General features: G+C 40.4%; 1 protein-coding gene across 3 annotated transcripts in view; it reads left to right on the top strand.

Annotated features, from left to right (window-relative positions):
* The window catches only part of GAD1 (glutamate decarboxylase 1), a 42,980-nt gene extending 31,404 nt beyond the window's left edge, over positions 1–11,576 (top strand). For all 3 annotated transcript variants that reach the window (XM_082395401.1, XM_082395402.1, XM_082395403.1), the window contains 6 exons: positions 22–86; positions 3,323–3,401; positions 4,640–4,789; positions 6,885–6,992; positions 8,459–8,548; positions 10,133–11,576. In XM_082395401.1, coding sequence (XP_082251527.1) covers positions 22–86; positions 3,323–3,401; positions 4,640–4,789; positions 6,885–6,992; positions 8,459–8,548; positions 10,133–10,306 — 666 coding nt within the window. In that variant the 3' untranslated portion in view covers positions 10,307–11,576. The remainder of the gene's footprint in view (positions 1–21; positions 87–3,322; positions 3,402–4,639; positions 4,790–6,884; positions 6,993–8,458; positions 8,549–10,132) is intronic.
* Positions 11,577–24,203: the final 12,627 nt, after the last annotated feature.

Here is a 24,203-nt window from a genome sequence, read left to right as displayed (position 1 = left end):
TCTTTTTCTCTGTCCTCACAGGCTGCCTGGGGTGGCGGGCTGCTCATGTCTCAGAAGCACCGCCATAAACTCAGCGGCATAGAAAGGTAAGGGCTGAGCACAGGGCCTCCCTCCGTTCAGGCCACACAACACGCTATGCCGCCGAGTCCCTAACGTCCCTGCCCCGATTCCCAACGTCTTATTCACTCTAAGCTCACTTTTGTTCGGCAGGCATTTATTGAGCACTTATTGTATGCCAGGCACTGGGAAATCAAAGATGATGGATTTCCCAGTCAAATGAGTTCTCGCCTCAATTCACGATTTAGAAAGAGAAAAAGACAAGTATGCAGATAGTTACCACACCATGTGATAAGCTCAACAATAGATGTGATTGCAAGGTGCCCGGGTAGGAGAGACGAGAGACTTACCAGTGTGGGGATTTGGAGGCTAAATGGGAGTTTGTCAAGGGCACAGAAAGGGGCGCTGATTTATTTCATTCTTTTTTCTCACTAAGCTTACATTTCCCTTTAAGCTGGGAAAAGGGTAAGACACTCAGCTTACCTAACTTGTCTCATAAACAAAGAGATATTTCATCTGCCAAGCCATGCTATTTTAGACAGGGTAGTTGGAGGCCTTTCTGAGGAGGAGGCGTTTCAGCAGGTACTGGGATGAAGGGAGAGAGGAAGCATGAATACAAGGAAGAGTGTTCCAGGCGGTGGGAAGGGCCAATGCAAAGACCCAGAGGTAGGACTGTTCTTGGCAAGTTGGAGGAAGGACTGTCACAGAGACCACTGTGGCTGGAGCAGAGTGACAGCAGTAAGAGCAGACTGAGGGTGGAGAAGGGGACGGGGAGCAGGCATCAGGGAGAGCGCTCCCGTGGCTTCAGTGTTTGTTACCTCTCCTGGGCCTCTTCCCTTGCATTTCAGTTTTGAAAGGCCAGTATCGAAGCGAGTGAGACTGACTCGTTGAAGCATAGTTATATGACCCTTAACCTGGAGGACAAGATCTTAAATGTAGATGAGCCAGTCCAGCTGTACTTTAGATTTCTTGGGCAATTTCCATTTTCCATCTTTGAGTCGAGGAAAACTTGAAACATTTTGCACTAGACTTTTTCTTTTCTAACATTTTAAAGTACATATGTCTTCTGAAGGAAATTGAATCCACGTCATGTCTTATTACTTTCCACCTGTAGCACCAAAGAATCATTTACTTCAGACCTTTAGGACATTCAAAAAACATTTAAGACATTTTGTGAGATCTATGTATAATTGGTTTTTTTAAACTTATTTATTATTTATTTAATTTTTTTTTGTCTGAGTTGGGTCTTCGTTGTGGTGCGCGGGCTTCTCATTGCAGTGGCTTCTCTTGTTGCGGAGCACGGGCTCTAAGTGCGCGGGCTTCAGTAGCTGTGGCATGCAGGCTCAGTAGTTGTGGCTCACAGGCTGTAGACCACAGACTCAGTAGTTGTGGCGCACGGGCTTAGCTGCTCCGCGGCATGTGGGATCTTCCCGGACCAGGGCTTGAACCTGTGTCCCCTGCATTGGCAGGCGGATTCTTAACCACTACTCCACCAGGGAAGTCCCTATGTGTAATTGTTTAATGACTCAGTGAATGATAGCAATGAGAAAATGGATTAAATTCACTACCTTCTAAATAAGGCTTGACACTGATTTTTTTTTTTTTTTAATAAATTTATTTATTTATTTATTTTTGGCTGTGCTGGGTCTTTGTTGCCATGCGCGGGCTTCTCATCGCAGTGGCTTCTCTTGCTGTGGAGCACAGGCTCTAGGCGTGCAGGCTTCAGTAGTTGTGGCTCGCGGGCTTTAGAGCACAAGCTCAGTAGTTGTGGCACACACGCTTAGTTGCTCTGCAGCATGTGGGATCTTCCTGGACCAGGAATTGAACTCGTGTCCCCTGCATTGGCAGGCGGATTCTTAATCACTGCGCCACCAGGGAAGTCCGACACTGATGTTTTTTAATGAGATAAACATTTAGTCAACTTTTCTTAGAACTTTTCACAGTCTCTTTCATAAAGGTTTTCTTTATTATGCACATGGGGGAAAGTACATCATGCCTTTCTTTCTTCTTCTTGAGATACAATGTACGCCTGTGGTCATGTATACACTAAATTATTTTCCCTCTTATGCACCTAAGCAAGATGAAGAGGTTAAAAATTCGCAGCAGGAATTTAGCTCCAGGGAGAGCAGAGGCAGTATAATTCCGAGCCAATTGCTATGTCTGGGGAAAACATCCTTCACAGGTATTAAAGCATAGAGCCCAGCTGTGGGCTAGGCCATTGGAAAGGAGCTACCTAAGCTTTAATCATCATACATTACACGTAGTTGTTTCCATAATGTCCTAGCTAGTGTGCTCCTTAACCATTTAATTGTGTCTGACGGGGTAGTGTGGTTGCTAGGAGACCATGCTTGTTAAGCTATCATTGCAGCCTAAACAGGCAAGATTATGTTTATTTAACATTTAAACAATGCTGCTAAGTAGCCAAAGTCTAGAATTGTCCAACTGATCCTTGCTTTTATGTGTCAGTCTTCATACTACCTTATAAGCAGGTAGGTCAGCATCACCAGTCCAATTTATTAGTAAGAATGGAAAGGCAGAAAGAAGCTGAGTCTGTAGCCTAGAGGGAGGCAGTCTAGTGGAGAGGATGTGAACACTGGCTCGACAGTTAGACTCCCTGAACTTGAATCTTGGCTCCAGCGCTTCCCAGCTGTGTGACTTTGGGTGATGTATTGAACCCTTTTGTGCCTCAGTCTCTCCATCTAAAATAGAGGTGATAATAGTCCCTATATGATAGGATTGTTGTGAGAATTAAGTATCCAAGCATGGTTATTAGCATTATATATTTACTAACTCATTTTATCCTTTATTCAATTCCTTGAGGCAGATACTGTTCTCCCCACTTTACGGACAGGAAAACTGAGGCTCAAAGGAGTTATGTAACTTGCCCAAACTAGCAAATGTCAGAGCCAGGTTCCAGACTTGGGTAATCTGGCTCCAAAGCTTGAGCTCTTAACCGTGACACCGCACTGATAAGATGCCTGTAACCCTCTTAGAACAATAGGATACGTAATAAATGCTGTTCGTAAATGTTAGCTAGTATTAATAGCAGTTATTTAGAAGAGGCAGTCTGCCACTTAGTACTCTGAGACTGCCTGCAAAATATTTGTTTACCACTTGATTAGTCAATTTAGGGGACGAGGTGTCGAAAACTTGAGTTGAGTTGAGTCTTGACTTGAGTTGCAGTGGGTGATGTTTTCCTCAAGAGGACGGTTGCCTCTTGCTGACTCCTGCACCTCCTTCTCAGAGCATCACGTGTTTCTTTCAGGGCCAACTCAGTCACCTGGAATCCTCACAAGATGATGGGCGTGCTGTTGCAGTGCTCCGCCATCCTGGTCAAGGAAAAGGTCTGCCCTCCCCCCAGAGATGAGCTGGTGGCCTGCACACCCTTGAGAAGGCACAAAAAGAGAAAAGCATGGGGTCTTTTTACAGTACTGGCTGAGACACTCACAAGATTGACAGCCCCACTGGGCCTGCCACGGCTGTTCTTTCCCACCTGCATATGTTAGCCTTTGGCTAACCCAGCATATCCTCTTGGCCCTTGCTCTGAACTGTCCTTCTTCCTCGTTCAGCCCCCAGGGCCCTGCCAGTGATAGAAACTACAAGGGCATTGTTTCATTTCACATTCCTTCGTGTTTGTTCAAACAAAAGTGAGAGTGATTGGGTGAGCTGCCAACTCTCACCTCAGTGAGGACAAAAAGTGGTCACTGGGACATACTTTTAGTTCTTAGCATGAGTTTGTGGTCCCAAGAGCTGAAGCAAGTTATTTGGAACCACAGCTACAAATGTCAACCTAGGGCAACAAGGAATGTTGACCAAAAAGCTTCTGTAAATGACGATAGTTGTGTAACTTGCCCAAATTAGCAAACGTCAGCCAGATTTCAGACTTGGGTACTCTGGCTCCAAAGCTTGAGTTCTTAACCATGTCAACGCACTGATAAAATGCCTGAAAGGCACTTAGAACAATAGGTAGTATATTCTCTTCCTAAGAATCTAATAGGACCCTGCCCCAGAGGGCCTTGTTCCTCCAGTAAAACTGTTGCACACTGAGGCGTCCCCAAAAGCCTGTCACCAACCTGTGGGGGCCAGTACCTGTACAAGCTTTTTACTCCACTCCTAAGTAGGATGCCTGTTAACTTCATAGGAGCTCCCAGAAAGGATTGGAACACTTTTTAGGGGGTGCTTTGGGGGAGGAAAATTCTTCCACGCATGAAACTGTCCCACCCCCTACAGGAAGTTTATGTCCCCAACCCCTGCTGACTGAATGCCATAGCACTTCCAGCCTGTGAAATGACCCAAAACGCCCATGCACATTTCCAGATGCTCCTTAGAGGGACACTAGGGTGGGCCCTTGTTGTTGGCATCTGAGGCAAAAGATCGGTTTCCAATCAGAGTGATAGAGGAGAAGGGGCAAAGGTTTTTCCAAGGGTGGTTTTGGAGAAGGACATCAGAACAAGTGCACAGCCTCATGAGACGTTAGAAGAAAGGTTGTATGTGGCCCTAAGTCCGGCCTGCCCTGTTTCAAAACCATCCTCACCTCTGCCCTGTGAATACAGATGCACACCTGTCTTGATTTCCATGACAGGGTATCCTCCAAGGATGCAACCAGATGTGTGCGGGGTACCTCTTCCAGCCAGACAAGCAGTATGACGTCTCCTACGACACTGGGGATAAAGCCATTCAGTGTGGCCGCCATGTGGACATCTTCAAGTTCTGGCTGATGTGGAAAGCAAAGGTACGAAGGAGGGCATTCAGGAAATAGAGCAGAAATGTAATTTGCACAGGCTAGCTGGCAAAAGAGAGGCAAAGATATATCCCAGATAATTCATTATGTGTGAAATCAATATCTAGATAATTGAGTTAACTGTATTTTCTTTGCAAATGAAATCACTTCATCCCTTATGTCAAATTCTCTCTCCTTCCATTCAGTCTCCTCAATTTGAATTAGCATGACTTTTCTTATAACTTTCTCTTATAAGCACTAAAAATTTTGCCAAGATAAGGACTTCCACAGCAGTCCTTAGGGATGCTGAAATTATTTAGTGCAGATGTAGAGAAAGAGATAAAGATAAAATTACTACATTATTCTGTGCAGAATCCTGAGTTCCTTTATGTGGCCTCAAATCATGGGAAATATATATGACAGTTTTAAGTTCTATTTAAATAATGGCTTTCCCATTATTTGTACTTCTATACTCTCTTCTAGAAAATGCATACTTTATTCTAAGAAATCCGAGACTGAGGCGTGCTATGTCTGCATTCATCAGTCTTTCAGGTTGCATTTCTGTGTCTAGAAAAAAAAGCAAACTACTGGAACTTCCCCCAGTGGGGGTGAGGGAGAGGAATACCATGGGACTATTTATTTCAAAAGTATTTGTATGCAGTCAAGTAAGGGCAATTTTTATTTCACAGCTTTATATTGCAACCATCATTTTATTTTCTACTGTAAAGTAATTTTAATAAATTTCCATATATAAGATCGGGTCACCTAATACCAAAACAAAAAAGGCTTTCCAGCCAAACATCTAGTCCAATGTTTTTTCTGTAAGAAGAATTTGATGGATCATTAGTTTTTTTCCTCATTAAGTTATTTTGTCTTAATATAGAAATAGTCTGAATTTGATTTCTACCACAAAGTAATCATAGGTATTTTAAGCATATAAATAGCCATAAATTGCAACAAGAGAAAGAGCCCTATCATTCAGAAATATGATAACCACATGGCCTGTCTCAGTAATTTGTGCCTTGGTTTTGCCTAACAATAACCACTTGAACCGTCTGCTGGAAGTTTAGCTCAAAGTGTATTGGTTACCGAGGTGGGACCTGGTGCGGGCTTCCTTCCCAAGAAGGAAGTGGACTGGCCCGAGCACATGCTCAGAGGCAACTGCTGCTTTGCCAGTGTTGGACTTGGCCCAGACACATTAGCAACCCACAGGCCTCATGCATCTGCTCTCCTTGTTAACACCGACCCACTCAGCAACCCCCATGCTGCTGTTACTAATCAGCCATGCTGGCTTTGGAAACTCATGCTCAGTTTGTCAATAGATGGAGCTACTGCCATCTCAGGGCACATCCTGAGACCAGTGCTTCCCCATCTGCCTGCCTGCCTCTCACCAAAAAGGGGTAATACCATGTTACGTGGAAGGTAACCTGCCTGGGAGGGAGGGGGACGTGTTTGGCCAGGACTTCCTGCTGCGGAAGGTGGGTTCTAAAGTAGTATTTCTCCAACTATCTGTGGTGAAGAACCAGCTGGGGTTTTTCTAACCTCTCATAGAGCAGTGCAATAAATTGGTCTTCATTAAATTCATTTATTGTGCACTACAATAAATGAATTGCTAGAAAGGTGAAATAAAAAGCCATACAAAGTATGAACACCGATTTTAAACATGCAATTCAGTAGGCATAAAATTACTCTGTCAAATGACCATAAAAGTTTCTTATTACTTAATCTCAGTTTTGGGGCTCATCTTATCATGGACTGGTTACATTTTGTAGACTGGCCTCAGTCCATAGACAGCAGTTTGGGTGGCATTATCCTAAAGCAAACCAGAAATGGGCTTCAGGCTGTGAATTACTAGCAAGAAACTAAAAGCCCTGTTGAGAATAACTGCCCAGAGACTAGAGTGCCTTCAAAAGAGATGAGGCACACTTTATCGCATGCAGAGCTATGAGAAAGCCACACACATTTAATGAGATGGTTCTTGTTAACCATCTCCAAGAATACTCTTATGTATATTTCCGATAGACGAAGACAGCATAGCCCTGTCAATGCCATCACAGGGAAATTCAGCCTGTCACCAACAAACATGACTTTTCCTTTTTTAAAACAGGGCACAGTGGGCTTTGAAAATCAGATCAACAAATGCTTGGAGCTGGCAGAATACCTCTATGCCAAGATTAAAAACAGAGAGGAATTTGAGATGGTTTTTGATGGTGAGGTAAGTTGTCATCCTGGACTAGATGTATAGCATTTCTGGAAAATCTTTTGAGGGAAGCTCCTGAAGCTGTAGTGTCCCACATTGCCAGAAGCTGCTTCTGAATTTTCATTCTAGCACTCTTCATTTACTTCCCTCTGTGTCCATGAGTGTTTCTTCCGGTAGCATTGGGATGACTTTTCCCCTTCACCTCTTCTAATAAAGAAATAGTTCTCAGCCAGCCCTTCGTAGGCAAGAGGTCTTTCCTTGGCAGGTCTGAATCCTGTATAATTCTGGGGTCTTATTATGGTTTTATACCTCCATGATAAAGTGTTCCTCAGTTCCAAGAAGCTTATAGGATGGGTATATCCTTGTCTTCCAAGACTGGTTCTAAAATGAAGTTCTACTTTACAATAGATTCATTATGAAGAGAGCAAGATACAATTGTCTCTGCCCTGAGTTCAGATCTGCATTGCACACAGTAAGGTACTTGTCATACCAGTGTTGGCTGAGTGCCTGCTGTGTGTCTTGCCCCAGGCCAGGAGCTGGATTATAGAGTAGTGACCAAAACAGGTACTGTCTCTGCCCTATTGGAGCTCGCAGTTGAATGAAGAAATTTGGAATAGGAACCAGTGCTGAACAAAAGGAAATCCACTCATAATTCAGTGTAATAAAACACCGCCTGCATTCAATTCAGTCTATTTATCAGGCACCTAAACTACTAGGAACACACTGGAGAGTCTCCAAATGAGCGAAAAGAGAGCCCTGAGCAGTTCAAATCAGTCATACAGTGCTCACACGTTTCACCTCTGGGACCTCACTCTCGTCATTTACACTAATTTAAACATTCTACTAGCAGGTTAAAACAAATGTAGTGTCTCTAGACCATGAGAGGCAGGCACAGTGATGGCAGACAGCAACTAGGAAGGAAACTGAAAAACTATAACAAGAATACAGAAGGACTTAAAAAGCATGAGAGTCTTTAGGGCAGGAACACTAAACAGTTCTAGGCATCTCAATAAGCCCTGTCTTATAAATTAGAACCAGTTTTAATGTTCATTATGATAATCCTGAGTCTTCAGAGAAAGTTCATTATCGATAGAGTAAACTCAAAGTATTCAGTACCAATAAAATTAACTATGTTTTGAGCATCTTCTATACATGAGGCACTACAAAATGGCAAGATGGATAATACCCCTTTTTAAAATGACCCAAATGTAATTTTTTTAACATTTCAGTGTTGAAAGGTGGGTAACTTTAGTCACCTAGAAAATGGGTTATGGGAAACAGCTCTCTTGTCAGAGATGATGGGATTAACCAGGCTTTGTTCTCCCAAGTGTAGAAGTAACATGAAGCCTTTTCTTATCCTTTTTTTTTGTCTGAGAGACTTCTGCCAAGGGTCCATAGGGGTTTTGGGACAGCTTTCTCTCAAGTTCTCATAATTTTTCTGTTTTGTTTGTATGCATGCTTGTCTGTGAAAATCTCCACAGCCTGAGCACACGAATGTCTGTTTCTGGTATATTCCACAAAGCCTAAGGGGCCTTCTGGATAGCCCTGAGCGACGGGAAAAACTACACAAGGTATGGAATCACTCCTTGTCTCATCTAACCCTCTGCAGTTTCTCTGGCTGGTCAGAACATACTCACTCTGATGTGTCTTTCTAACAGAGGAGAAATAAAAGCTAAAGGCTTGGGGTGGTAGGGAAACATCTTGTTATAGTCTTCTTGGGTCTGAATTGTCCCCTCACTGTGGTTCAGATCCGTGGGAACCTCTGGGGGACGCATCCCTGCCTTAGGTTGGTGTTCGTCATTAGAGGGGTCATATGCAGGGCAGTTGAATAATATACATATTCCTAGGAACTTTCGTATTACACTATGTCTGTTAAAATATCTTTTACTAAGTTCAAGTCTGCTCTAATGCTGATTCATTCTAGTTGTCGGTTTCTATATCTAGTTTATATATTACTTATAGTTGTTTGTATTGTATTTAATTTATATAATATTTCATTCATCTAACCATTCAGCAAATATTTGTTGAGCAGAGGCCACGCGCCAGACAGTATCCTAGGCACTGGATTATACAGAAGCCCTAATTTGTGTTGTTGGCCATGTGAATTTTTCATTTTTGTTTTTGATTTTGAATTTATTATCATTGTCCTATGTCCGACTTTCAAAATTCAGTTGCACAGTACTTTCTGTAGGAATGTGTGATTGGGTAGACTTAAACAGTCATTAGAGGCCATCATCAAAAAGCCTACAAATAATAAATGCTGGAGAGCGTGTGGAGAAAAGGGAACCTTCCTACACTGTTTGTGGGAATGTAAATTGGTGCAGCTACTATGGAGAACAGTATGGAGGTTGCTTAAAAAAACTAAATAAAGGGTTACCATATGATCCAGCAATCCCACTCCTGAGCATATATCCAGAGAAAATTCTAATTCGAAAAGATACGTGCACCCCATTGTTCATAGCAGCAGTATTTACAATAGCCAAGACATGGAGACAACCTAAATGTCCATAGACAGAGGAATGGATAAAGAAGATGTGGTACATATATACAATGGAATATTACTCAGCCATAAAAAAGAATGAAATAATGTCATTTGCAGCAACATGGATGGGCCTAGAGATTATCATACTAAGTGAAGTACGTCAGAAAAAGATAAATATCACATGGAATGCGAATGTGGAATCTAAAAAAATGATATAAATGAACTTACAAAACAGGAACAGACTTCACAGACATAGAAAATAAATTTATGGTTACCAAAGGGGAAAGGGGATGGGGGAGGGATAAATTAGGAGTTTGGGATTAGCAGATACAAACTACTTTATATAAAATAGATAAACAACAAGGTCTTACCATATAGCACAGGGAACTACATTCAATATCCTGTAATAACCTATAATGGAAAAGAATCTGAAAAAGAATATATATATGTGTGTATAACTGAATCACTTTGCTGTCCATCTGAAACTATCACAATGTTGTAAATCAACTACATGTCAATTTAAAAAATTAGTCATTAGATACTAGCCAAGGAAGAAACTTGTACAAGTAATAAAAAGAAAATTGCTCTTTTTTCCAACTAAGAAATGGGTTGCATTTTGAAAAAGAGCATGGTGTATCAGTCTTGAGTTTTGTTTTGTGTTTTCCCTCACAAGGTGGCCCCGAAAATCAAAGCCCTGATGATGGAGTCTGGCACAACCATGGTTGGCTACCAGCCTCAGGGGGACAAGGCCAACTTCTTCCGGATGGTCATCTCCAACCCAGCCGCTACCCAGTCTGATATCGACTTCCTTATTGAGGAAATAGAGAGGCTGGGCCAGGATCTGTAATTGCCGTCCATAGAACATGAGTTTCCGGGACTTCCCTTTCCCCTCTGGTATTCTAGAACAAACTCTATATGTTGCTGAAACACATAGGCCATTTCATTGAGGGAAAACATAATATCTTGAAGAATACTGTTAAAACCTTACTTAAGCTTGTTAGAGTTAGCAGGAAATGATGTTCTTTTTCAAAAGTTGCACATTAGGAGCACAGTATATATGTACAGCTATATATACCTCTCTCTATAAATATATGTCTGTATAGTGAGTGTGGCTTAGTAATAGATCGCAGTATGTCTCCCACTCCATGAGAATTCACTTTACCTTCAGCAGTTACTGAGGGGCCAGACATGCTGCAAACCAGCTTGCGCAACAACCCCTGGAAAGATGTTTTTCAATATGCCAGGTGTCGGGGACCAAGGGAAATGCTGTTGGCAGGAGTTGACTTCATTGTCGGTATTTCTCCTGCCTGAAGTGATGATGGATGAGAAAAAGCACCACTGGCTGACAAGAGTCCCGCCATTCCCATTAGTATTCTGTGAGGGGAAAACAGTAGCAGAGTCATTGTTTCAGGTGTACTATTGCTGTATTTTTAGAGATTAATTTGTATAGATTGTGGATATTTCTGTTGTCTGACCTTGGGGCGGAGTGGAAGAACACATGTAATGATTTCAATGACTGTTTAACAGTAGGTATATGAAATATTTGCTTATTTATATTCAGAGATTTACCATGTTAAAGAGGCGTCTTGTATTTTCTTCCCATTTGTAATGTATCTTATTTATATATTAACGCAGTAAGTTCTGAAAACTGATTATGGTATTTTCGTGCACTTGTGAGCCAAAGAGAAAAGATTAAAATTAGTGAGACTTGTATTTATATTAGAGTGCCCTTAAAATAATGATTTAAAAATAAGTTTACTGTCTGTAAGAGAACTCTGATACTGTACATAACGTATATATGGAAATCCTGTTACTTACATAGCATCTGCTCTTCTATTACCCTCTCTGTCTGGCTGTATGTCTGGTGTTCTCTATGCTTTTCTAGTAACTGTTGCGTAATAACTAGATGCCCTGTAATTTTGTAGTAGCTCATGACCAATCTCTGTGACTTGCTTAGCACAAACCTAAGGCAATGTTTCCGAAGACCTTCTGAAGTCAGATAAACTGACCAGGCTCACAACTGTTTTTGAAGAAAGGAAATTCACACTGTGCGTTTTAGAGTATGCAAGAAGAATATAAACAAATAAAAATATTCTCCGTGGAGAATTTGAACAAAATTTTCTTTTAGTATCTGTTTCATGCAGAAAGAGAGGTTTCCAGTTATAGTTACTGGGATCACCACAGCCCATTCACTCTCCACTAGCTGGCTTTAGGTGATGCTCGGTACCTTTATTAAGTTGGGACTCAACCCACAGTCTTAGGTTCCCAAGCCCCTTGTCTAAAAATCATTGGGATTCTAATTAAATAAAATTTGCAATTCACACCTGGAAAAAGAAAAGCCATTCCTGTTTTTCATTTTCCTATCTGAATCTTGGAGTTCCATTCATTCAGTTACTCAACAAATGTTTTCTTCCTCTGTGGCAGGCAGTGTTCTAGCACTAGGGTTGCAGAGGTGTGCATGGCAGACAAATTTTCCTTCTCGTGGGGATCTTCCATCACTTGGTGTCTGTGGTATCTGAATACGTCTGAGAGCACAGAATTGTGCCTTCCTGCTGTTTATGCTTGTACAGTGGGCCCAGTTCACTTCCTCAGGAAACATATTTTGGTGCTGGATCATTATGAAATAGGGTCCATTTTCTACAATATTCTATTAAGCTATGATAATACTATCTCACTCATTTGGAATACAAGGAGTTCCCTATTTGGCACTTGTAGGGATTAAATGAGTCATTTGTAATTAACATACTGATTGTACAAGTAACTATTGTATTAAACAAACTGGGCTCCATAAGGAGGTGATGATAAAGTCACTTTATTCTTTCTCTTACTGTTCCTTCAAATCCCCTCTGTGGGCTGATTGTTTCCACGCCTCCATTTGAATTCAGGCCGATCCCATGGCTTTCCTGGCCTCTCAGTCACAAGAACAGTCTCATTTTAGCAACTAAATGTCCAGGTCACTGTGATAAGCAAGACCTCAAATTTGTATACAATATAGAGCTCCTCCCCTTCCTCCCTCTGGTACCTTTCAGGCTGCAATCCCTGGCGCGAAGGTTGGGGGGGGATGGGTGTGAGGCTGGTGGTGGGGTAAAGTCAGCTGCTTTGTTTACTCTTTCAGCCTCATTTCTACTCCCTAGCTACTGTATTTTCCCATCTAGGGTCAGGTCTAGGAGGAGAAGGGGTCAAAGTAACAAAGACACAATTTGAGGTAACTGTTAAATTGGCATCTGGCATCCGGGCCCCTGGTCTGAGATTTTCTTCTCATGGGACAATATTTTGAGGGGAATGGTTTATTTTTTTTATTAAGATATAATTAAGGTACAGTAAGAGTCACTCTTTATAGTGTACTGTGTGTAGTGTTCTGTGAGTCTTGACAAACCCATTCAGTCATGTAACCACCACAATACCTGGAAGAGTTCCATCACACCAATAAATCCCCTATATCCTTTGTGTGTAGCACCTTCCCCAAGTCCCCGTTCTTGGCAACCTCTGATTTGTCTGTTTCTAGAGTTTTGCTTTTCCCATTTTGGTAATAGAATCATATAATATGTAACCTTTCGAGTCTATCTTCTTTCACTTAACACAAGGCATTTGGAATTCATCCATGTTGTTGTCTGTATCATTTGTTTGTTCCTTTTATTACTGTGTAGTATTCCATTTGTATGAATGTACCAGTTTGTTTATCCATTCCGTCATAGAAGGAAATTTGGGTTGTTTGCAGTTTAGGGCAATTAAAATAAAGCCACTATGGACATTAGTGAACAGATTTTTGTGTGAATATAGGTTATCATTTAACTTGGGTAATTAACTAGGTGTAAGATTGCTTGATCATATTGTAAGAGTATGTTTAACTTTATAAGAAACTAACTAGTTCTGAAGTGGCTGTACCATTTTGCATTCTCACTAGCAATGTACAAATCTTCTAGTTGGTCTATATTTTTGCTGACATTTGGTATTGTCAGTTTTTAAAAATTTTAGCCATTCTTTTTGTTGTTACAGCTTTATTGAAATATAATTCACTTGCCATGTAATTCATCCATTTAAAGTGTACAATTCCCTGGCTTGTAGACTATTCATATAGCTCTACAGCCATCACCACCATCAGTTTTAGAACATTTTAATCATCCCACAAAGAAACCTCATACCCATCAGCAAACACTTCTCATTCCCACACACACATCCTCTCCAGCCCTTGGAAGCCACTACTCTGCTTTCTGTCTATAGATTTGCCTATTCTAGACATGTCATATAAATGAAATCACACAATATGTGGTCTTTTGTGACCACATCTGACTTAGGATGTTTTCAAGGTTCATCCATGATATAGCATTTATCAGTACTTCATTCCTTTTATTGCTGAATAATATTCTATTGTATGGATATACATTTTATTTATCCATTCATCAGTTAATGGACATTGGGGTTGTTTCCACTTTTTGACTATAATAAATAACACTACCTACTATGAATATTTGTGTACAAGTTTTTGTATTGACACTTTGTATTGTTTTTACTCTTAATAGTGGTATCTTGCTGTGGTTTTAATTTGCTTTTTCATGGAGCACTTTTGAAGGATCCCATTGGAGTCCTCCACCTCATCGCACATGAGACATCAAAGTCTCTCCTCCTGTGACCACTTAGGACTCAGACTCTCAGCTCTGGGCCCCTAGCAATATACCCTGTCCAGCCCTTATGTTGATACCCCTTCTCCAGGCAGTACTCCTGGGTGGAATCTCTTTTATTTAAAATCAATCATGTGGATTACATAAGGAGGGCTTTTAAAATATACATGTACAGGGTAAAGAATGACGATAACAGAATACTTGACTACCCACTGTTCAGCCAAAGAAATAGAGCATCTTCAGTACCTTAAGAGCTCTCCACCCCCATCAGGAACTCTTCCATAATTGGTTGCTCTCCTTTCCCCAAGAAATGATCACTATTCTGAATTCTGTGTTAAACACTCTCTTGTTTTTCTATATAGTTTTAACACACGTATATGAATCATTATGGTTTAGTTTTATTTGGTTTTGCACTCTGTATAAATGGAATATTACAGAATATATACACTTCTGACTTGTCTTTCAACATTATGATTTTGTAGGGCCAGAGCTAACCCATAAAGAGCCTTTGGACAGTTAAAAAATTTTTAAAGGCACCCCTTCCTTCAGAGATAGGCATCCCTGTGCCAGTGTGTTCAGCTTGGCATGTGGAGCATGTAGTAGATTCTAGCACCTACTGAGCCCACTCCCATAACTTGCAAGCACAGCCTTGTGTGGCAGCCTCATGTTTTTGAGATTCATCTTTGATTATGCTGTAATCCATTCATTTTTATGGCTTTGATGCTATTCATTGGTATGAATATACTTAAGTTGGTTTATTCCTTCTGTGAAGGTGGATATATGATTTTTTCCCCCAGTTTTTGCCTTTAGGGACAATGTTGCTATGAGCATTCTTTCTTTTTTTAGTTTTTAAAAAAAAATTTATTGAAGTATAGTTGATTTACAATGTTGTGTTAATTTCTACTGTATAGCAAAGTGATTCAGTTATACATATATATACATTCTTTTTCATATTCTTTTCCATTATGGTTTATCACAGAATATTGAATATAGTTCCCTGTGCTATACAGAAGGACCTTGTTGTTTATCCATCCTATATATAATAGTTTGCATCTGCTAATCCCAACCTTCCACTCCATCCCTCCCTCAACCCCCTCCCCCTTGGCAACCACAAGTCTGTTCTCTACGTCTGTGAGTCTGTTTCTGTTTCGGAGATAAGTTCATTTGTGTCATTCATATTTGAAGTTCATATTTGAAGTTCATTCATATTTTAGATTCCACATATAAGTGATATCATATGGTATTTGTCTTTCTCTGTCTGACTTTCTTTGCTTACTATGATAATCTCTAGGTCCATCCATGTTGCTGCCAATGGCATTATTTCATTCTTTTTTGTGGCTGAGTAGCATTCCATTGTATATATTTACCACATCTTTATCCATTCATCTATCAATGGACATCTAGGTTGTTTCTATGTCTTGGCTATTGTGAATAGTGCTGCTATGAACATTGTGGTGCATGTATCTTTTTGAATTATAGTTTCCTCCATATATATGCCCAGGAGTGGGATTGCAAGATCATATGGCAATTCTATTTTTAGTTTTTTGAGGACCCTCCATACTGTTTTCCGCTATGAGCATTCTTTGCACTTGTTTCCTGGTGCTCATGTGCAAAATTTTTTCTAAGGTTTAATACTTAGAAGTGAAATTGCTGGGTCGTAGAGTACTTGTTGAACTTGACTGAGTAAAGCAGAGTGGTCAAACCAAGTTGCACATCAACCAGCAATGCACGTTTTCCATAACCTCACCATCACTTGGCCCAAAATTTTTGCCAGTCTGGTGGGTACAAAAGAGTATCTCCTTGTGGTTTTAATTTGTCTTTCCCTGATTACAAATGAGATTGAGTATCTTTTCACATTTTATGAACCATTTGTGTTCTCTCTTCTTTGAAACGCCTAATTCATACCCTTTGTCCAATTTTAAACTTAGTTGTTTGCCTTTTTCTTATAGTTTTTAGAAGTTCTCTATATATTCCAAGTACTAATTCCTTCTGAGTGTATGTTTGATAAATATCTTCTCCTAATTTGGGGCTTGACTTTTCATTTAACTAATGGTCTTTTTCTGAAAATATAATTTCTTAAATTTAATGTAATAGAATTTATCAACATATTTCTTTACAGTTTTTGTTTTTTTGTGTGCCTTCTTTAAGAAATTCTTCCCTATCCCAAAGTCATAAAGATATTCTCATATTCATATTGGCTTCTAAGTTTTATGGTTTTATACCTTTCACATGTAAGTCCTTAATCTACCTGGAATTGATGTTTGTGATTGGTCCTTCTTCAAGAATGAAAGGGCTATTATTAGCCCTTTAGTCTTCTTTATAAATTTTAGAATTAATTCATCAAGTTCCACCAAAAGATCCTGTTGGAATTTTTATTGGAGTTTCATTGAATCTGTGAATCAATTTGAAGAATATTAACATATTTTCAATATTGAATATCATAACCTTAAACAAAGTTTATGTCTCCATTTAACTGGGTTATCTTTAATGTCTTTCAATAAAGTTTCATAATGGACATGCACAGCTTTTGATAGATTTATTCCTATGTGCTTTATATTGTTGTTATTTTAAATGGCATCTTTTTAAAATTACATTTTCTAACTGATTGTTGCTGATAAATAGAAATGTAACTGCCTTTTTCAGTAATGATTTTGTATCCTGAAAACTTTCTAAAACTCAATTTCAGTTCTTCAGTGTTTTCCAAATAGAGAAATATACCATCTATGGATAATGACAGCTTTGTTTATTCCTTTCTGATCCTTATACCTTTGTGTGTGTGTTGTGTTTTGTTTTCTGTTTTACCCTTTATTTTTATTATTTTTTTAAAATTTATTTTATTTATTTATTTTTTTATTTTTGGCTGTGTTGGGTCTTCTTTGCTGCACGCGGGCGTTCTCTAGTTGAGGCGAGCAGGGGCTACTCTTCGTTGCAGTGCGGGCTTCTCATTGTGGTGGCTTCTCTTGTTGCGGAGCATGGGCTGTAGGCCCACAGGCTTCAGTAGTTGTGGCACGTGGGCTCAGTAGTTGCGGTGCACAGGCTTAGTTGCTCCGTGCTCCTTATACCTTTTTTTCCCCTTTTCCTTGATATACTGCACTGGCCAGGATAACCAGTATGATGAGGAAATGAAGTGTTGGTAACAGGCATCTTGCCTTATTTCTGATGTTAGAGGGAATGTTTTCACCAGATACCGTGAAGTTTTATGTTTCCTTTAGGGTTTTTTGGGTTTTTTTTGTAGATACACTTTATTGGGTTAAAGAAGTTTCCTTTTATTCCTAGTTTGCTAAGAGTTTCTCTAATATATGAATGTTTAATTAATGTTGTATTATACATAAACAATTTAAGTTTTGCATGTCTTCTTGAGTCTGTTTTTGCAAGTTGCATTTTTCCAGGAATTTATACATATTTTGAAGTTTTCAGGTTATTATGAAGTTGTCCACAATATCTTCTTTTTTTTTAATCTGTTGCATCTGTACTTATATTCTCCATTTTTCCCCTAATAGAGGTAATTTGTGTCTTCTTTCTTTTTTTATTCATTAACCTTAGCAGAAGTTTGTCAGTTTCATTAAGCTGTTCAGAAAATATTTGTCTTGGTCAATAGTCTCAATCATATGATTGCTTTTTACCTCATTAATTTCTGCTTCTATGTTTATTATTTCCTTTCTTCTACTTTTTTGAGGCTTATCTGCTATTCCTTTTTCTAACTTCTCAAGTTCTGTGCTTAGGTCATTAATTTTGAACGTTATCTTCTTTTCTAATGGAAGCATCTAAGGATATATATTTCCCTACAAGCATTCCTTTAGCTGTATATTACAAGTTTTGACACACAATAATTTATTATCATTCAGTTCTAAATATGATGTTTGTCTATTTTTCCTTATAGTTTAATTTTTGCTGTTTATTGGGTATAAACAAGTTTATAATTGTCATATTTTTCTGGTGATCTAAAACTTTTATCATTATGTGCTGACACACTTTTTTTTGCCTTCTTGTCTTTTTTGTCTGACAGGCAGATATAATTTGCCTAATATATATTTTCTCTTCCTTGAACTATAATGTTTCTGTATCCTTATGCTTTAGGTGTGTCTCATATAAAAATAACTGGATTTTATCATCTTTTCCATCTGACCATCTTTGTCTTTTAACTGAAGAATTTCGTTTATTGTGATTACTGATATATTTGGATTTAATTCTACCATCTTATTTTGTGCTATCCATTTGTTCCACCTTTTCTGTTCTTTTTTTCTTCTTTCTTGTAAAAGATTTGGATTAATTGAGGTTTGTTTTTTGTTTCTCTTGCTTTTCAGTTTTAACTTATGAGGGTATAATTGCTGATAAATTATACTCTTTATGTCTACCCTAAAGATATTAGCATGAATACTTTACTGTTTCAAAAGTTAATAATTTTACTCTCCTCATGAATCACAAAAGAACCTTAGAATTCTTTTGTTTGATCATCCTCCTCCCAATATATACACCATTGTTATCCAGTATTTTGGGTATCTCTTTTTTAACCCTATAATTTATACATTATTAATAGTTTTATTCAATTGATTTTTGCTTAGATATACCCACATATTTACCACTCCCTTGTGCATGATTCCTTTTTACATCTCAGACCTTCCATTTGGGTCATTTTCTTTTTCCTTGATCTGCACGTGTTTGAACTTTCCTTTATTGAAGCTTATTAATAACCCCTCTCTGAGAATGGGCTCTCTAACATTGCTTCCTGGGCATCATTTGTGAGGCTGGTTTGAAAGCATAGTGATTCAGGCGATTTGCTGCCTTGAAGCTGGAAAAGGTAACTCTTAGATAAGGCAGACTTTGTTAAACAGAAAATGTTCCAGTCACATCAAGGGGCCCTGCTTCTAAGCTTTATGAGGATTCTGTTATCTCTTACAGATAAAAGAAACTAGATACATGCATCAAATTTACCTGCAAGAATCTTAAAATCCTTTAATCTGACCAAATGATGTAAAGCAGTTTAATAAAGGGAATCTCACTTTATTTTGGGTTGAAGAATGGAATTTTTCATAATACAAGGTTGCTTTAATATTCCAGTAAAACCACTGCAAAACTCCATCTCCTGATTCCCTCAGTCTGCATAGTGGACATCTGTGTTTTATGCCTGCCCTACATCTATTCTCTTTTCTTCTGATCATAACACTCTAATTTTCCTTTGAGAGGATATCCTTTCTTCATTCTTGCCCTGTGTAATTGGAGGAATGAGCCCACTCTCTGATTCCAGAGCTGGTCATCTGACTCAAGTGTGGCCAATCAGGGTATTCCATCCCCTGGGCTACAGGGATGGACTCTTGACCCTGGACAGGCTGTCAGGTGAGGTGATGAAGCCCTAGTCAATAAGGACTCCATGAGCAAAGCAACATGTGAGAAGCCTTAGCAATCTTGGCCTTGACACAACAGATGGAACGGAGGCCCCATCTTGGAAGCCCAGACTAGGTTTTTCCAAGATTCTTTAATAATGGCTGAACTTGTCTGGAGGGCTGTATTAGTTTCCTATTGGTACTGTAACTAATTAACACAAATTTAGTGACTTAAAAAACAACATAAATTAATTTTTTTACAGTTCTGAAGGTAGAGCTGCATTCTTTCTGGTGGCCCTAGGGGAAAATCTGTTTCCTTGCCTTTTCTAGTTTCTAGAGGCTGTCTGAGTTCCTTGGCTCATGGCTCTACTTCACATCTCCATCTTTGACTCACCTGCCTCGCTCCTTCCATGATAAGGACCCTTGTGAATATATTGGGACCACTTAAAAAATCCAAGGTAATCTCCCCATTGCAAGATCCATAACTTAATCACACCTGTAAACTCCCTTTTACCATGTAACACATTCATAGATTCCAGGGATAAGGATGTGAAGCTTTTGGGGGGCCTATGGGTAAAATCCACCATGAGTTAAATGTGCACTGAGGCCAAGGTACTTCCTGACAAAATCCTCATCTGAGGGAAAGAGACAGCTAATGGTCCAAGGACAATGAGTTGGTGTGATGAGGAATCTGTGAAGTTCATCAGGGAATGTCTTACTGAGATTAGTTTTTTGGAAAAGGAGACCTTGGGTTATTCCTGAGAACTAATACCAGAAATCTGTGAAGAGGAGGTGGTAAGAAAAGAATTCATTTCACTACAAACTGAGAAATTTAGAACACAAGCTGGCATAGCTTTGGAGCCACATAGCAGAGTGGAACCCCCATGGGGGTGTTTGGGGACTAGAGTCCAATGGCTCTGTGGGAAGGGCTCTGCCTTCTGCCTGGACCTCAAGTTACTGGGTTAAGTTTGGCTAGAACAAAGACTCCAATGACATGGCTTCAGAGTGGTTAACTTTTGAGGGTACTTTCCCCACTCATAAGTACATTTCAAGGCCTCCAAGAAAAGGGTGAAAAAGGACAAAGGTATCCTGCCGCCAGGGCTCCAGATGCTTCTGCTCCGACACCAGGACAACCTGGCCATCATTGCGCTACTCAGGCCACTCCAGCAGGCGTGAACAAATGGCAGGAGGGTGTGGCTTGGTGAGCTGTTTCGGAGTCTGCCTGTGCTCCTGGTCCTCATAGCATGTGGAAGGGGGAGGGAAGAGGGTGTGAGGGATGGTTAGGTGCTTTGTGGCAGGTTAACAGGTGGGGTTTTTCTCTTTGCCCCAAAAGCGGTACTTAGGATCCAACTGGAGAGATAAAAAGCCGTAAGTACTTCACATGCTACACCACCGCCAGGGCGCCCACCTTGCCCAGAGCTTACTGGGAGGTGGTAGAACCGGCCCTTCTAACAGCAGCCATAGCCTCAGACCAGCCCTCCAGGCCCACCACCTTTCCAGAGAGGAGAGAAGGGATTTGTCAGGGTTGTGAGCTGAGACCCACCACCCCGGAGCAGCTGGAGCCTGGAGGTTGAAGGGGAGGCGGCCTCCCAGAGGAGATACAAGCCCTTCCCTGATGAGGCGAGGGCAGAAGGAAGAAGAACCAGCAGTTCGCGGCCCTTCCCCTCCCACTCAGGTCGGTGAGCCGCCAGCCTGTACGGACGGGGCAGTGGACAGCTTTGAAAAGCTGGACTGTCTTTTAATAATCAAGAGTGAAAAGTAAGTTACGGAATCTAAGCTATTGCCAAGGGACCCCCTACATAGTGAGAAAGAAAGTTTCAACATTTGGGGCTACAGACTGGAAGACAAATAGAACAGGTTCATGTTTTATGCCCCCCCCCCAAGAGTTAGGGTTATTAGAAATCTTTACAACGAATTTACAATAATGGCAGAATAAGCACCAAGAATCTTATTTTCTCCTGATAGTAGGCAAGCTGCCCTACCCTTTCCTAGAAGGAAAAAAAGAAAAAACAAAACAACACCTGGAGAGAAGGGATGAGTAGGAAGAGGAGTGGAAGGGGAGGCGGGGAGGGGAGAGGAGGAGAGAGAAGAGAGAGAAAAAAAATAACACCTGTGGCTAAACTTAATTGTGGGTCTTGGAGAAAATCAGGTGAAAGGAAGGAATGGAATGGGCTGAGGGTTACAGGTTCTCAGCGGGCTCCAATTACAACCTAACAACAAATGAAACTCACTGGGCCGTCGTTTCGGACTTGATAAAAGAACAGCCTTCTTGCCTTAAATTTAGTCCGGGCAGTCAGAGAAGCTGGAATCCTCCCGGGAGGGAGAAGTAGAAAGGTGCCTTGTTTTAATGTTATTTTTAGGGTTGGAGGTGGTGGCGGTGGCGATGGTGGTGGGTGGAAAAAAATAGAAAAGAAAAAGCAAGCAGCAGAACACTTCCTTTGTGCTGTTTTAACAGAAAAGCTCTTCTTCTCTCCTCAGGCTCAAGAGACGCCACCTAGTGGGCAAACGGTGGACTCACACCCAGCCGGCAGCCGTGGCCAGCCCAGGTTTGATTTCCTATTTAGCTTGCTTCAACTACCAGACGCAGGGGTGTAAACGGTGTTTCAGCCTCTCAAAAGCTGCCCCTCACATTGGGGTAGAGGCAGCAGATGATTCGGGCTGGCAGAGAGTGGCCCAAGAGAGCCAGAGAGCCCCGAGAGCTGGGGTAAACAAAGGGGACGCAGTGGCTGCTAGACTCAGGGCAGGAGCTGGGAACCAGAGAAGCTACGGACTGGCGGGGGCTTACAGCTAGCTGTGGTCAGCAACAAGCCGAGGGTCTGGAACCTGAGGTGCCTGATGAGGCAGGTTGGAGCTCATTGGTCCTCAAGACGGAGATCTGACCTTTAGAAGGTCATTATTATTCAAGGCAGTGGCACCGGCCAGCAGAAATACAGTATATTCATTCTAGCCAGGGACCATCAGTCCTCTGACCCATTCTGTATTTTATACCACTGCATGCACATTCTGGGCCTGGCCAAAACTTCTGGGGCCCATAAGAGTGTGGGTATAAGGAATGTTTCAGCTGGTGTGAATTGAGGTGTTTTTTTCCTGAGGTATAGTTGACATATTAGTTTCAGGTGTACAACATAATGATGCCGGATTTGGATATATTGTGAAATGATCACCACAATAAGTTTAGTTAACGTGCATCACCATATATAGTTACAAAAAAATGTTTTTTTCTTGTGATGAGGACTTTTAAGATCTACTCTCTTAGCAACTTGCAAATAAGCAATACAGTAGTATTAACTATAGTTGCCATGTTGTACATTACATCCACATGACTTATTTATTTTAGAACTAGAAGTTTGTACATTTGACCCCATTTTTCCCACTCCCCAACCCCCAACTCTGGCAACCACCGATCTGTCCTCTGCATCTATGAGCTTAGGGATTTTTTTGTTTTTGTGTTTTAGACTCCACATATAAGTGAGATAATGTGGCATTTGTCTTTCTCTGACTTATCTCTGGCTGATTTCACTTAGCATAATGCCCTCATGTTGCATAATGTCCATCCTTGTTGTTGCAAATGGCAAGATTTCCTTCTTTTTTATTGCTAAATAATAGTCATATATATATCTCATTTTCTTTATCCATTTATCCATCAATGGACGTGTAAGTTGCTTCCATGTCTTGGCTATTGTAATGCTGCAGTGAACATGGGGGAGCATTTATCTTTTTGAGTTAGTTTTCTTTTCTTCAGATAAGTACCCAGAAGTGGAATTGCTGGATCATATGGTAGTTGTATTTTTAAATTTTTGAGGAACCTCCATACTGCTCTCCACAGTGGCTGCACCTATTTACATTCCCACCAGCAGTGCACAAAGGTTCCCTTTTTGCCATATCCTCACCAACACTTGTTACTTCTTATCTTTTTGATGAAAGCTGTTCTCACAGGTATGAGGTGATATCTCATTGTGGTTTTGATTTGCATTTCCCTGACGAAGAGTGTTGTTGAGCATCTTTTCATGTGTCTGTTGGTCATCTGTGTATCTTCTTTGGAAAAATGTCTATTCAGATCTTCTGTCCATTTTTTAATCAAATTGCTTGCTTTTCTGCTGTTGAGTTGTATGCCTTCTTTATACTTTTTTGGATATTAATTCCCTATCAGATACACGATTTGCAAATATTTTCTCCCACTCAGTAGGGTGCTTTTTCATTTTGTTGATGGTTTCCTTTGCTGTGCAGAAGATTTTTAGTTTGATATAATCCCACTTGTTTATTTTTGCTTTTGTTGCCTTTGCTTGTGGTGTCAGATACGAAAAATCCTCATCAAGACCAATGTCAAAGAGCTTACCACCCATATTTTCATCCAGGAGTTTTATGGTTTCTTACATTATTTAATGTATTAGGATTTAATCCATTTTGAGTTAATTTTTGTGTATGGTGTAAGATAGTGGTCCAGTTTCATTTGAATTGAGTTTATGACACTCACAATCAAAAAAATCCTAACTAATACATCTGCTCAGTCCTATTGCAGAAGACTTTGGAGAGTGCCAGTGGTCAGAAATAAAGTGGCAGTAAGGCAGTAAACATGACCTATACCTACCTGCCCACATCCCCTTCTCTGGGACTGTCCTGCCTAGACAATCTTGATGAAGGTATGGGCCTAAGCATGTTATTCCAACCCAGCACTTGGCCAGGAGCAGGTGCTTGACGCCAGGACAGTCTAGATAGTTTAGGTTATGCTACCTTAAGAAACAACACCCACATTATTAGTGGCTTCAAAGAACATGGGACGGGGGAAGAATACAGGCTTATTTCC

This window comes from Balaenoptera borealis, assembly GCF_965194805.1.
Source record: "Balaenoptera borealis genome assembly, chromosome: 6".
Lineage (NCBI taxonomy): Eukaryota > Metazoa > Chordata > Mammalia > Artiodactyla > Balaenopteridae > Balaenoptera > Balaenoptera borealis.
This window is presented reverse-complemented; position numbering and strand designations above follow the sequence as displayed.